This window comes from Heterodontus francisci, chromosome 6, assembly GCF_036365525.1.
Source record: "Heterodontus francisci isolate sHetFra1 chromosome 6, sHetFra1.hap1, whole genome shotgun sequence".
NCBI classification, from domain to species: Eukaryota; Metazoa; Chordata; class Chondrichthyes; order Heterodontiformes; family Heterodontidae; genus Heterodontus; species Heterodontus francisci.
The window spans coordinates 119,688,535-119,704,364 of record NC_090376.1 but is presented as its reverse complement, the minus strand read 5'-3'; the positions used below and the strand labels follow the sequence as shown (position 1 = coordinate 119,704,364).

The window sequence follows — 15,830 nt, the reverse complement described above, 5'->3', positions numbered from 1 at the left end:
TATATACGCATCCTTCTTCTTCCTAACAAGACTCTCAACCTCTCTTGTCAACCACGGTTCCCTCACATGACCATCCCTTCCCTGTCTGACAGGGACATGCTTATCAATGGCCCCTACTATCTGCTCCTTGAAAAAGTTCCACATTTCGACCGTGCCCTTCCCTGCCAGCATATGCTCCCAACTTATGCTCCTCAGTTCCTGCCTGACAGCATCATATCTACCCTTCCCCCAATTGTAAACCTTGCCCTGTTGCACATACCTATCCCTCTCCATTACCACAGTGAATGCTACAGAATTGTGATCACTATCTCCAAAGTGCTCGCCCACCAACAGCTCTATCACTTGCCCTGGTTCATTACCTAGTACCAAATCCAATATTGCCTCCCCTCTGGTCGGGCAGTCTACATACTGAGTCAGAAAAGCTTCCTGGACATACTGCACAAACACTACCCCATCCAAACTATTCGATCTAAAGAGTTGCCAATCAATATTTGGGAAGTTGAAATCCCCCATAATTACTACCCTGTGACTTCTGCTCCTTTCCAAAATCTGTTTCCCAATCTGCTCTTCCACCTCCCTGCTGCTATTGGGGGGCCTATAGAAAACTCCCATCAAGGTGACTGCTCCTTTCCTGTTCCTGACCTCAACCCACAGTGCCTCAGTCGGCAGATCCTCCTCGAAAATTCTTTCAGCAGTTGTTACACTATTTCTAACTAACAATGCCACCCCCCCACCTCTTTTACCACCATTCCTAATCTTATGAAAACATCTATAACCAGGTACCTCCAAAAACCATTCCTCCCCCTCACCTATCCACGTTTCAGTGATGGCCACAACATCGTAGTCCCAAGTGCCCATCCACGCCTTCAATTCACTCACCTTATTCCTGATGCTTCTTGCGTTGAAGTATACGCACTTTAACCCTTCTCCGTGCCCATCTGTCCTCTGTGACAGTGCTACCTTCCCCAATACCTCACTACACTCTTTGTCTTTCTGAGTGGACCCACTGGTCCCTGGATTACAAGTCCGGTTCCCATCCCCCTCCCAAACTAGTTTAAACCCTCCCGAACAGTACTAGCAAACCTCCCTCCCAGGATATTGGTGCCCCTCTGGTTCAGATGCAGGTTGATGGGTAAATTGGCTATTATAAATTGCCCCTAGTATAGGTAGGGGGAAGGTGGAGATGCGGTAGGAATATGGGATTAATGTAGGATTAGTATAAATGGGTGGTTGATGGTCAGCACAGACTTGGTGGGCCGAAGGGCCTGTTTCAGTGCTGTATCTCTAAATTAAATAAATAAACATAGCAGAAGTCCCTAAGACCTGTAACAGGAGCAATATCAATAGAAACATTTTTGACACTGACCCTCCCCCAAAATAAAAACAAAGTGCTGGAAATACTCAGCAGGTCGGGCAGCCTCCATGGAGCGAGAAGTAGAGTTAACGTTTCAGGTCTGTGACCTTTCATTAGAACTGGCAAAATATTTTAAGCAAATGAAGGGGGGTGTTGGGGAAGAGAACAAAAGGGAAGGTGTGTGATTGGGCAGAGGGCAAGAGAGATTAAATAACAAAGCTATCATGGGACAAAGGCAAAGAGTGTGTTAATGCTTGTCCAAAAGCTTGGTCAAAGAGGTCGGTTTTATTTTCTATGCATGTTTCTAAAGAGCGTCTCAGAGGAGGAAAGAGAGAGCGAGAGAGAGAAGTGGAGAGGTTTAAGGAGAGAACTCTAGCACTTAGGGCCTCAATAGCTCAAAACACAGACACAAATGGTGCAGCAACTAAACTCGGCAATGCGTAAGAGGCCTTAATTAGAGGAAGGGTTGTAGGGCTAGAGGAGGTTGCAGATATGAGGAAGGGCAAGGCCATGGAGGGATTTGAAAACAGGAATGAGGATTTTAAAATTGAGGCATTGTCAGACCAGGAGCCGGTGTAGGTCAGCAACACAGGGGTGATGGGTGAATGATATTTGGAGCGTGTTCAGATACAGGCAGCAGAGTTTTAGGTGAGCACATTTTTTATTTAATTCATTCACGGGATGTGGGCATCGCTAGCCAGGCCAGCATTTATTGCCCTTCCCTAATTGCCCTTGAGAAGGTGGTGGTGAGCTGCCTTCTTGAACCGCTGCAGTCCATGTGGGGTAGGTACACCCACAGTGCTGTTAGGAAGGGAGTTCCAGGATTTTGACCCAGCGACAATGAAGGAACGGCGATATAGTTCCAAGTCAGGGTGGTGTGTGACTTGGAGGGGAACTTGCAGGTGGTGGTGTTCCCATGTATTTGCTGCCCTTGTCCTTTTAGTTGGTAGAGGTCGCGGGTTTGGAAGGTGCTGTCGAAGGAGCCTTGGTGCATTGCTGCAGTGCATCTTGTAGATGGTACACACTGCTGCCACTATGCGTCGGTGGTGGAGGGAGTGAATGTTTGTAGATGGGGTGCCAATCAAGCGGGCCGCTTTGTCCTGGATGGTGTCGAGCTTCTTGAGTGTTGTTGGAGCTGCACCCACCAGGCAAGTGGAGAGTATTCCATCACACTCCTGACTTGTGCCTTGTAGATGGTGGACAGGCTTTGGGGAGTCAGGAGGTGGGTTACTCGCCTCAGGATTCCTAGCCTCTGACCTGCTCTTGTAGCCACGGTATTTATATGGCTACTCCAGTTCAGTTTTCGGTCAATGGTAGCCCCGAGGATGTTGATAGTGGGGGATTCAGCGATGGTAATGCCGTTGAATGTCAAGGGGAGATGGCTAGATTCTCTTTTGTTGGAGATGGTCATTGCCTGGCACTTGTGTGGCGCGAATGTTACTTGCCACTTATCAGCCCAAGCCTGGATATTGTCCAGGTCTTGCTGCATTTCTACACGGACTGCTTCAGTATCTGAGGAGTTGCGAATGGTGCTGAACATTGTGCAATCATCAGCAAACATCCCCACTTCTGACCTTATGATTGAAGGAAGGTCACTGATGAAGCAGCTGAAAATGGTTGGGCCTAGGACACTACCCTGAGGTACTCCTGCAGTGATGTCCTGGAGCTCAGATGATTGACCTCCAACAACCACAACCATCTTCCTTTGTGCTAGGTATGACTCCAGCCAGCAGAGGGTTTTCCCCCTGATTCCTATTGACCTCAGTTTTGCTAGGGCTCCTTGATGCCATACTCGGTCAAATGCTGCCTTGATGTCAAGGGCAGTCACTCTCACCTCACCTCTGGAGTTCAGCTCTTTTGTCCATGTTTGAACCAAGGCTGTAATGAGGTCAGGAGCTGAGTGGCCCTGGCGGAACCCAAACTGAGCATCACTGAGCAGGTTGTTGCTAAGCAAGTGCCGCTCGATGGCACTGTTGATGACAACTTCCATCACTTTACTGATGATTGAGAGTAGGCTAATGGGGCGATAGTTGGCCGGGTTGGATTTGTCCTGCTTTTTGTGTACAGGACATACCTGGGCAATTTTCCACATTTCCGGGTAGATGCCAGTGTTGTAGCTGTACTGGAACAGCTTGGCTAGGGGCGCGGCAAGTTCTGGAGCACAGGTCTTCAGTACGATGACCGGAATATTGTCAGGGCCCATAGCTTTTGCAGTATCCAGTGCCTTCAGTCGTTTCTTGATATCACGTGGAGTGAATCGAATTGGCTGAAGTTTGGCATCTGTGATGCTGGGGACTTCAGGAGGAGGCCGAGATGGATCATCAATTCGGCACTTCTGGCTGAAGATTGTTGCAAATGCTTCAGCCTTATCTTTCGCACTGATGTGCTGGGCTCCCCCATCATTGAGGATGGGGATATTTGTGGAGCCACCTCCTCCAGTTAGTTGTTTAATTGTCCACCACGATTCACGGCTGGATGTGGCAGGACTGCAGAGCTTAGATCTGATCCGTTGGTTATGGAATCGCTTAGCTCTGTCTATCGCATGCTGCTTACGCAGTTTGGCATGCAAGTAGTCCTGGGTTGTAGCTTCACCAGGTTGACACCTCATTTTGACGTATGCCTGGTGCTGCTCCTGGCATGCCCTCCTGCACTCTTCATTGAACCAGTGTTGGTCTCCTGGCTTTGTGGTAATGGTAGAGTGGGGGATATGCCGGGCCATGAGGTTACAGATTGTGGTTGAGTACAATTCTGCTGCTGCTGATGGCCTACAGCGCCTCATGGATGCCCAGTTTTGCATTGCTAGATCCGTTCGAAATCTATCCCATTCAGCATGGTGATAGTGCCACACAACACGATGGACGGTATCCTCAATGTGAAGGTGGGACTTCGTCTCCACAAGGACTGTGCGGTGGTCACTCCTACCAATACAGTCATGGACAGATGCATCCGCGGCAGGCAGATTGGTGAGAACGAGGTCGAGTATGTTTTCCCTCGTGTTGGTTCCCCCACCACCTGCCGCAGACCCAGTCTAGCAGCCATGTCCTTTAGGGCTCGGTCAGTAGTGGTGCTACCGAGCCACTCATGGTGATGGCCATTGAAGTCCCCCACCCAGAGTACAATTTGTGCCCTTGCCACCCTCAGTGCTTCCTCCAAGTGGTGTTCAACATGGAGGAGTACTGAGTCATCAGCTGAGGGAGGGCGGTAGGTAGTAATCAGTAGGAGGGTACCCTGCCCATATTTAACCTGATGCCATGAGACTTTATGAGGTCCAGAGTCGATGTTGAGGACTCCCAGGGCAACTCCCTCCCTACTGTATACCACTGTGCCACCACCTCTGCTGGGTCTGTCTTGCCGGTGGGACAGGACGTACCCGGGGATGGTGATGGCAGTGTCTGGGACATTGTCTGTTAGGTATGATTGCGTGAGTATGACTATGTCAGGCTGTTGCTTGACTAGTCTGTGGGACAGCTCTCCCAACTTTGGCACAAGCCCCCAGATGTTAGTAAGGAGGACTTTGCAGGGTCGACAGGGCTGGGTTTGCCGTTGTCGTTTCCGGTGCCTAGGTCGATGCCGGGTAGTCCGTCCGGTTTCATTCCTTTTTATAGACTTCGTAGAGGTTAGGTACAACTGAGTGGCTTGCTAGGCCATTTCAGAGGGCATGTAAGAGTTAACCACATTGCTATGGGTCTGGAGTCACATGTAGGCCAGACCAGGTAAGGACAGCAGATTTCCTTCCCTAAAGGACATTAGTGAACCAGGTGGGTTTTTACAACAATCGACAATGGTTTCATGGCCATCATTAGACTAGTTTTTAATTCCAGATTTTTATTAAGTTCAAATTCCACCTTCTGCTGTGGTGGGATTCGAACCCATGTCCCCAGAGAAATATCCCGGGTCTCTGGGTTACTAGTCCAGTGATAATACCACTACGCCACCGCCTACCCCGTGGTGTTTATGAACTGTGGAAGATGGGAAGCCGGCAAGGGATAGGCAAGTCTCGACGTAACAAAGGCATCGATGAGGGTTTCAGCAGTAGATGTGTTCAGACAGGGGTTTCAGCCGTGGATGAGCTAAGACAGGGTGGGAGCCAGGCAATGTTATGGAGGTGGAAGTAGGCAGTCTTAATGATGAAGCAAATTTGTGGTTGGAAGGTCATCTCAGGGTCAGATAGAACACCAAGTTTGTGAACGATCTGGCTCAGTTTTACAGAGTTGCCAGGAATGGTAATCAGGGAATGGAGTTTAAGGCGTGGACCAAAGACAATGGCTTCAGCCTTCCCAATATAAATTGGAGGAAATTCCTGCTTAACCAATATTGGATGTTGGATGAGCAGTGTGAGAAATCAGATAGCTGGTTGTGAGATAGAACTGAGTGTTGTCAGCATACATGTGGAACCAGATGTGTTTTTGGATGATCTGGCAGAGGGGTAGCATCTAGTTGGGAAATAGGAAGGGGCCAAGGATAGGTGCCTGGGGACATCAGAAGTAGCCGCTGGAGTGAGAAAAGAAGCCATTGCAGGTGATTACCTGGCTATGATTCAATAGATTCCAAAACTTGCCAACATTACCACACTTGGAGGAGTTGCAAACAGTGAGGATGATCTGAATCGCCTGCAACAGGACATAGATAGCTAGCAGAATGGGTCGACAAATGGCAGTTGGAACTTAGTACAGACATGTGTGAGGTGATGCATTTTGGCAGAAGGAGTAGGGTAATGCAATGTAGACTTAAAGATTATGGCGGCGCAGTGGTTTTAGGGCGGCACAGTGGCGCAGTGGTTAGCCTCACAGCTCCAGCGACCCGGGTTCGGTTCTGGGTACTGCCTGTGTGGAGTTTGCAAGTTCTCCCTGTGACTGCGTGGGTTTCCACCGGGTGCTCTGGTTTCCTCCCACAGCCAAAGACTTGCAGGTTGATAGGTAAATTCGCCATTGTAAATTGCCCCTAGTGTGTAGGTAGGTGGTAGGAGAATTGAAGGATGGTGGGGATGTGGTAGGGAATATGGGATTAATGTAGGATTAGTATAAATGGGTGGTTGTTGGTTGGCACTGACTCGGTGGGCCGAAGGGCCTGTTTCAGTGCTGTATCTCTCTCTCTCTTTCTCGCTCTCTCTTTCTCTCTCTCTTTCTTTCTTTCTCTCTCTCTCTCTCTCTCTCTCTCTTTCTCTTTTTCTCTTTTTCTCTTTCTCTCTCTATTATGCAGGAACAGAGGTATCTGGGGCTGCATGTGCATTGATTTTTTTTTAAGGTGGTGGGATATATTGAGAGAGTGGTTAACAAAGCATATGGGATATCGGGCTTCGTAAATAAGGGCATAGAGTACAAAAGCAGGGATGTTATGCTGAGCCTTTATAAAGTTCCCGTTAGGCAACAACTAGAGTATTGCATCCAGTTCTGGTCACCACACTTTTTAGGAAAGATGCGAGGGTCCTTGAGAGGGTGCAGTGATTTACCAGAATTGTTCCAGGGATGGGGAATTTTAGTTACAAGGTTAGGTTAGAAAAGCTGGAGTTGTTCTCCCTACAGCAAAGGAGATTGAGAGGAGATTTGATAGAAATGTACAAGATTATGACAGACTTAGCTAAGTTAGACAAGGAAAAACTGTTTGCATTAACTGATGGTACAAGGATTAGGGGACACAGACTGAAGATTTTGGGCAAGAGATGCACAGGGAATGTGAGAAAGAACTGTTTTATGCAGCGAGTGATAATGACCTGGAACTCTCCCAAGAGGGTCATGGAAGTGAAGGCAATCAATGATTTCAAAAGAAAATTGGATGGGAACTTGAAGGAAATAAACTTGCAGGGCTACAGGGATCGAGTGGTGGACTGGATTGCTCCACGGAGAGCTGGCATGGACTTAATGGGCTGAATAGCTGCCTCCTAGGCTGTAAATTACTCTGTGACTCTGGATCAGAATGGAAAGCAAGGACTATTCCACCCAGCTGGATGATGGAAGAGAAGCATTGGAGGAGGATGGTGCAGTCAGTTGTGTTGAAGGTTGCAGATGGGTCATAAGGCTGAGAAGGGATAGTTTAATCGTGGTCATAGTCACAAAGAATGTCATTTGCGACTTTGATGTTTCAGTACTGTGGTGGGGCCAGAAACCTAATTTGAGCAATTCAGACATGGATTTGCAAGAAAGATAGTTACATGTTTGGGAGGCAACAAAATGTTCAAGGACTTTGGAGAGGAAAAGAAAGTTGGAGATAGGGCAGTAGTTTGCAAGGACAGCAGGGTCAAGGGAGGAGATGGGCGATGGCGGATTTAATGGTTGGTGGGGGGGTGGGTGGTGGCTCGGACAATAAATATTATCAGCTAATGTGGGGCCCTGGAAGGGAAGTTGGGTGGTATAAGTTAGCCCTTTCAGAAGAAGAGGGCAGAATAATGAGTATAGATTAAAAACTGAGTTGTTGATTCTTCCCATCCTCCCCATAGTATAGGACTGATGATCGTCATTAGCTTCAATGTAGGAAGCCTCCCCTCTTCGCCAGAAATAAATTCCCTTTAAAGCTATTCTACCCACTCTTCAACTTGCTTCCCCAGCAGAATGTCTCATGTTGTTTACTGTCCGAGCACTTCTCCTCCATCAGTCTGTCTGTTGCTTGTGTATAAACTGAAGTTATGTGATGCATTTTTAAACAACCAGGTATCCTACAAACATTTCCTGTTACTGCATTTGGGTTGTTTGTCATTTTATGTTGATAAAAATATAATTTGAAGAATGAAGACTTCTTCAACTTCATGGAGTGTCTCATTTTACAGAATCAGATCTGTTGATTGAAGAAGCATTACACAATCCAATCTCTACAGAATTGGGTCAGCCTGGGCTTCGGAGGCGACGCCGAGGGTACAGCCGGAGCCATGCGGACCAGTTTACTAGTTTAGCTCCTCATCTGGATGCAGATGCAAGAGAAGTGTATGCAGGTAATGCATTGTGATTATTTTACTGTAGGTTAAGTCATATTTAGGTAAAGGTGACTGAAAGTTCTGGATAAATCTCAACACATGAAATGTGCTGAATCCAGGAATAACTGATAATAGCAGTGCAATTGACACTAAAATGCTGGCCAGCTGGAGGGTAAGACCATTATCGGAAGATAGTGTAGAAGCCTGTGTGCCAAGCTTACAACATGCAAAACACTATTTCCTGACGATTCAAAAGCACCAAACTTCCTCTATTACGGGCTATACGTGTTCATACCTTGGCCTGGAGTTTCTCAATCTCGATTCCTGACTGGAGGATGAGCGAGAGAGATAGCTCCATACTATGACTGTCTCAAACTGCCTGTCCATATATCTATATATCTGTATATGTATATAATTATAGAGAGAGAGAGAGAGACCAATCCAGTCTGGCCTTTGACACCCATTCTCTACTCTAGGTGTTGAGGATTAGTCTTCCAAGCTGCAATTCAAAATGTGGCAGACTTGCCATATGCCACAATGCCATACTCAAACAGTAATTGACCCCAGAAGGAATAAATATGGGATGTACCTGCAAGGGAGCATCAGAAGAGGGCACTCCAAAATCTTGCCAAGTCCACAGGCTGGAATTCCCAATACACCTGGTACTACGCAATGAGAACAGAGTGCTGAAATACTCAGGTCTGGCAGCGTCTGTGTAGAGAGAAACAGAGTTAACATTTCAGGTCAGTGACTCTTCAACAGAACTGGCAAAAATTAGAAATATAACAGTCTTTGAGCAAGTGAGAGGGGGAGGGGAGAAGAACAAAAAGGAAGGATTGTGATAAGATGGAGCGGGGAGAGATTAAATGATAGAGATGTCATGGAACATAATGCAAATGGAGTGCTAAATAGTTGTAGCGAAAGACAAAGCATGAGTCCAGGGAGAGTGCTAATGACAGAATAACGAACAGCTCTGTACGAAAGCAAAAACATGAAAGATAAGTTTAAGACTAGTACCTGGTTAAAAAATAATTAAAGAATAAAATATATATATAAAAAAATAAATGAACAAAAAATAATGGGGCTCATGGTCTGAAATTATTGAACTCAATATTGAGTCCAGAAGTGCTGTACAGTGCCTAATTGGAAGATGAGGTGCTGTTCCTCCAGCTTGTGTTGATGTTCACTGGAACACTGCAGCAGGCCAATGACAGAAACGTGGGCATGAGAACAAGGTGGATAATTAGACTGGCAAGCAACTGGAAACTCGGAATCATGCTTGCGGACCAAGCGGGGGTGTTAGGTAAAGCAGCAACCCAATCTGCGTTTGAAAAAGGAAGACATATCAGAGGCACTGTTCTGGAAGATTGCAAGGTGATGTGAGGTGAGAGTGGCTGCCCTTGACATCAAGGCAGCATTTGACTGAGTATAACATCAAGAAACCCGAGCAAAACTGGAGTCAACAGAAATCGGGGGAAAATTTTCTGCTGGTTGGAGTCGTACCTAGTGCAAAGGAATATGGTTGTGATTCTTGGAAGTCAGTCATCTCAGCTCCAGAACATCACTGCATGAGTTCCTCAGGGTAGTGTCCTAGGCCCAACCATCTTCAGCTGCTTCATCAATGACCTTCCTTCAATCATAAGGTCAGAAGTGGGGATGTTCGCTTATGATTGCACAATGTTCAGTACCATTCACGACTCCTCAGATACTGAAGCAGTCCATGTAGCAATGCATCAAGACCTGGTCAATATCAAGGATTGGGCTGATAAGTGGCAAGTAACATTCGTGCCACAGAAGTGGCAGGCAATGACCATCTCCAACAAGAGAGAATTTAACCATCTCCCCTTGACATTCAATGGCATTACCATTGCTGACTCCCCCACTATCAACATCCTGGGGCTACCATTGACCAGACACTGAACTGGAGTAGCCATATAAATACCGTGGCTACAAGAGCAGGTCAGAGGCTATGAATCCAGGGGCGAGTAACTCATCTCCTGATTCCCCAAAGCCTGTCCACCATCTACAAGGCACAAGTCAGCAGTGTGATGGAATACTGTCCACATGATGGAATACTGTCCACATGCCTGAATGGGTGCAGCTCCAACAACACTCAAGCTCGACACCATCTAGAACAAAGCAGCCCGCTTTATTGGCACCCCATCCACACACATTCACTCCCTCCACCACCAATGCACAGTGGCAGCAGTGTGTATCATCTACAAGATGCACTGCAGCAACACACCAAGGCTCCTTAGACAGCACCTTCCAAACCCGTGACCTCTACCACCGTGAAGGACGAGGGCAGCAGATGCATGGGAACACCACCACCTGCAAATTCCCCTCCAAGCCACGCACCATCCTGACTTAGAACTATATTGCCATTCCTTCATTATTGCTGGGTCAGAATCCTGGAACTCCCTTCCTAACAGCACTGTGTGTGCACCTACCCCACATTGACTGCAGTGGTTCAAGAAGGCAGCTCACCACCACCTTCTCAAGGGCAATTAGGGATGGGCAATAAATGCTGGCCTAGCCAGCGACACCCACATCCCATGAATGAATAAAAAAAAAATTATCAGAACAGATACCTTGGAGGCGGACAAACTGGGAGAATGGAATGGAGTTCTTAGAGGGGGCAGGATGTGAGAAAGTGTAGTCAAGGTAGCCATGAGAGTCGGTGGGCTTATAATAAATACTAGTGGACAGCCTATCCCCAGGGATGGAGACAGAAGAAGGGAAGGGAAGTGTCAGAGATGGGCCATGTGAAGGTGAGAGAACGATGGAAATTGGAAGCAAAATTGATGAAATTTTCCAGTTCAGGGTGAGAGCAGGAAGCGGCACCGATGCAATCATCAATGTACTGTAAAAAACGTTGGGGAAGGGGACCTAAATAGGACTGGAACGAGGAATGTTCGACATATCCCACAACAAGACAGGCATAACTAGGACCCATATGGGTTCCCATAGTATCACCTTTTATTTGGAGGAAGTGAGTAGAGTTGAAGGAAAAGTTGTTCAATGTGACAACAAGTTCAGCCAGGCAGAAGAGGGTGGTGGTGGATGGGGACTGGTTGGGCCTCTGTTTAAGGAAGAAGCGGAGAGCCCTCAGACAGTCCTCGTGGGGATGGAGGTGTAGAGAGATTGGACATCCATAGTGAAGAGGAGGCGGTTGGGACCAGGAAACTTGAAATTGTCAAAATGACGTAGGGCATCAGAAGAGCCATGGATGTCAGTGGAAAGGGATTGGACAAGAGGAGAAAAAAATAGAATCAAGATAGGAGGAACTAAGTTCAGTGGGGCAGTAACAGGCTGAAACAATGGGTCTACTGGGACAGTCCTGTTTGTGGGTTTTGGGAAGAAGATAAAAGCGGGCTGTTCGGTGATATAGGACTATGAGGTGGGAAGTTGTAGAGGGAATCTCCAGATGAGATCAGTGTCAGTCTTGGTAGGAAGAAGCAGCACCACCCTTGTCAGCGGGTTTGATCACAATGTCAGGGTTAGACCTGAGAGAATGGAGTGCAGCAAATGCAGAGGGAGAGAAGTTAGATTCATAGAGTTATACAGCATAGAAACAGACCTTCGGCCCATCGTGTCTGTGCCAGCCATCAAGCACCTAATTATTCTAATCCCATTTTCCAGCACTTGGCCCGTAGCCTTGTATGTTATGGTGTTTCAAGTGCTTATCTAAATACTTCTTAAATGTTGTGCGGGTTCCTGCCTCTACCACCTCTTCAGGCAGTGCGTTCCAGATTCCAACCACCCTCTGAGTGAAAACGTTTTTCCTCAAATCCCCTTTAAAGCTCCTGCCCCTTATCTTAAATCTATGCCCCCTGGTTATTGACCCCTCCGCTAAGGGAAAAAGTTTCTTCCTATCGAACCTATCAATGCCCCTCATAATTTTGTATACCTCAATCATGTCCCCCCTCAGCCTTCTCTGCTCTAAGGAAAACAACCCTAGCCTTTTCAGTCTCTCTTCATAGCTGAAATGCTCCAGCCCAGGCAACATCCTGGTGAATCTCCTCTGCACCCTCTCCAGTGCAATCACATCCTTCCTAAAGTGTGGTGCCCAGAACTGTACACAGTACTCCAGCTGTAGCCTAACTAGCGTTTTATACCGCTCCATCGTAACCTCCCTGCTCTTGTATTCTGTGCCTCGGCTAATAAAAGCAAGTATCCCTTATGTCTTCCGAACCACCTTATCTACCTGTGCTGCTGCCTTCAGTGATCTATGGACAAGTACACCAAGGTCCCTCTGACCCTCTGTACTTCCTAGTGTCCTACCATCCATTGTATATTCCCTTGCCTTGTTAGCCCTCCCAAAATGCATCACCTCACACTTCTCAGGATTAAATTCCATTTGCCATTGCTCTGCCTATCTTACCAGCCCATCTCTATCGTCATGTAATCTAAGGCTTTCCTCCTCACTATTTACAACACCACCAATTTTCATGTTATCTGTGAACTTACTGATCGTACTTCCTATATTCACGTCTAAATCATTAATGTACACTACAAACAGTAAGGGTCCCAGCACCAATCTCTGCGGTACACCACTGGTCACAGGCTTCCACTCGCAAAAACAACCCTCGACCATCACCCTGTGCCTCCTGCCACTAAGCCAATCCCATAGGCTGTTACATTCTTAACCAATCTCCCATGCAGGACCTTATCAAAAGCCTTACTGAAGTCCATGTATACTACAGCTACTGCTTTACCCTCATCTACACATCTAGTCACCACCTCAAAAAATTCAATCAAGTTAGTTAGACACTATCTCCCCCTGACAAAGCCATGCTGACTATCCATGATTAATCCCTGCCTCTCCAAGTGGAGATTAATCCTGTCCTCAGAATTGTTTCCAATAGTTTCCCTACCACTGATGTTCGACTCACCGGCCTGTAATTACCTGGTTATCCCTGCTACCCTTCTTGAATAATGGTACCACATTTGCTGTCCTCCAGTCCTCTGGTACCTCTCCTGTGGCCAGAGAGGATTTGAAAATTTGTGTTAGTGAGTGAGACAAATAACTTGCTCAAAGACCATTACATTTCTAACTTTTGCCACTTCTGATGAAAGGTCACAGACCTGAAACATTAACTCTGTTTCTCTCCACACAGATGAGGCCAGACCAGCTGAGTACTTCCGGCACTTTCTGTTCTCATTTCAGAGTTCCAGCATCTGCAGTATTTTGCTCTTATATACCTGGTACTATTGTGTGCACCCAGCTCTAATGTTTAAATGACTTCATCTCTGGATTTAGGATGGAATCATATTGAGGCCAGACTGCTGGGGGACAATTTTGCTGTTCTCTATTTCCTGCTGAAACTTCTAGGCCACAATGATGGCATATTCGCACTTGTTCTCTTTTTGTTATTTTTATTACAGATAGAGGAAATAATTTGGAAAATAAACCAGTAATCCAGAATTGGAACCTTTCAAAGCTCGTGTTGACCATGAGCGCAATGTAAGTATGTTTTGAAAGGCTTTTCAAAAACGTTTTTGCAGGAACCCCATAAGGATAGATAAAAACTGCAGATCTAATAAGTTACTATCAAGGCAACCCCTCTAAATGTTAGGTGTAAAATAGCCAGCAATCATAGGCACATCAGGGTCAATTTTACAAAATAATGCTCCCAGTGGGGAGCTTCACCCTGAGGGGGATCATGTATCAGGAATTCAGGTGCATTGTCCCCTTTTTTCATCCATCTTAATCTAATTTTTAAAGTCAGCTGTGATGCTCCAGCATAATCTAATAGCCTGCTAATGCTACTGTCAAGGCTCATATGTATGAATAATGGCCACTGGAACAAGGCACCAGAGTGGAATTGTTGCGTACAGAATCAGCAGCGGCCTTCACTGATTGTGAGCTTAGGTTGCAAAGCTGGACATGCAGCCTTCTATGCCCAATTAACAGTGCACTGCATTTTGTGGCAAACTAAAAAGGCTGATCTGTTGGTCAGTGTGAGCCTCGTCGCAAGTAGCAAGAAAATATCTATCAATTAAGAAGGCTAATGGTATGTTAATCTTTATCGCAAGAGGATTTGAGTACAGGAGTAGTGAAGTCTTGCTTCAATTGTATAGAACCTTGGCAAGACTGCACCTGGAGTACTGTGTGCAGTTTTGGTCCCCTTACCTTAGGAAGGATACTATTGCCACAGAGGGAGTGCAACAAAGGTTCACCAGACTTGTTCCCAGGATGGCGGGACTGTCCTATGAAGAGCGATTGGGGAAACTGGGCCTGTATTCTCTAGAGTTCCAAAGAATGAGAGGTGATCTCATTGAAACCTACAAAATGCTTAACGGGATAGACAGGGTAGATGCAGATAAGATGTTTCCCCTGGTTGGGGAGTCTAAAACCAGGGGACACAATTTCAAAATAAAGGGGAAGCCACTTAGGACAGAGATGAGGAGAAATTTCTTTACTCAGTGGGTTGTGAATCTTTGGAATTCTCTACCCCAGAAGGCTGTGGAAGCTCAGTCATTGAGTATGTTTAAAGCAGAGATTGACAGATTTCTTAATAGAAATGACATAAAGGGATATGAGGATAGTGTGGGAACAAGGCATTGAAGTGGATGGTCAGCCATGATCGTTTTAAATGGCAGAGCAGGCTCGATGGGCTGAATGGCCTACTCCTCCTATGTTGCTATGTAGTTTGAAAGTTACATCTTGGTGCATTAAATTTTGCTTCTCTCTTTAATCACATTTTTGTATTGCAAAATGTTTCATTTCCCAATCCAACCTACTTTCTTCTAGTTGCAGTTTTGCTACCAACTACCTAATTATGAGGATGGGAATTATTTCATGGGTTCCAATGACACTTCTGGGTTTGGAGGAAGATGAGTAGTTCTAGAGGGAACAGAAAGGTACATATTTATTGACTTGGACAGCCGTTCCTTGGCATGTCTTCAGCATTTCCACTTCACAAAGGTGTTATTGCATAGCTATGCCTTCCCCTGTAGACACTTGTACCACAATGTCAGCTTTTCCTAAGGCCATTCAGCACTGGATCCTTCCAAGGCACCACTGTTGGGCTATCTCACAACATCAGCAACATGCATTAATATAGTGCCTTTAACATAGTAAAATGTCTCACAGTGCTTCACCAGACTGTTTGCTCTGCAGTTGCTTCAAGCAAGTGACAGAGGTCTTGATGCAACAATGGAAAAGAGATGGAAGAAAGCATTTCCCAGGGTTCCTAAGAAAAGATAGTATAGCCGATGACGCCCATTTCTGAAAAGACTATTAAACCCACCTGCCATCTCCTGCTACATAAGGTATAATGCCCTGAAATGCCAAACAGGGCAACCATCCTTCTGTCTACCTCGTACAGCAGCAAAGCCACATTGCCAGCCATCGAGCAGTGGGCAGGTGCCCAAGGACTGTGTTTTCTACCTTAACTTTGCATTTCCTTTCACTTACGCCTTGCATTGGGAATATAGGACTTGGGAGCAGGAGTAGGCCATTCAGCCCTTCAAGCCTGCTCTGCTATTCAATAAAATCATGGCTGATCTGATTGTGGACTCAACTCCACCTTCCTGTCTTCACCTCCACCAACCCCCCCCCCCTGC

General features: G+C 46.4%; 1 protein-coding gene across 1 annotated transcript in view; it reads left to right on the top strand.

Moving 5' to 3' along the window:
• Positions 1 to 15,830, top strand: part of gramd1c (GRAM domain containing 1c) — a 125,207-nt gene that overhangs the window by 86,993 nt on the left and 22,384 nt on the right. The window contains exons 14-15 of the mRNA XM_068034192.1: positions 8,115 to 8,276; positions 13,647 to 13,725. Of these exons, the coding sequence (XP_067890293.1) occupies positions 8,115 to 8,276; positions 13,647 to 13,725 (241 nt within the window). The remainder of the gene's footprint in view (positions 1 to 8,114; positions 8,277 to 13,646; positions 13,726 to 15,830) is intronic.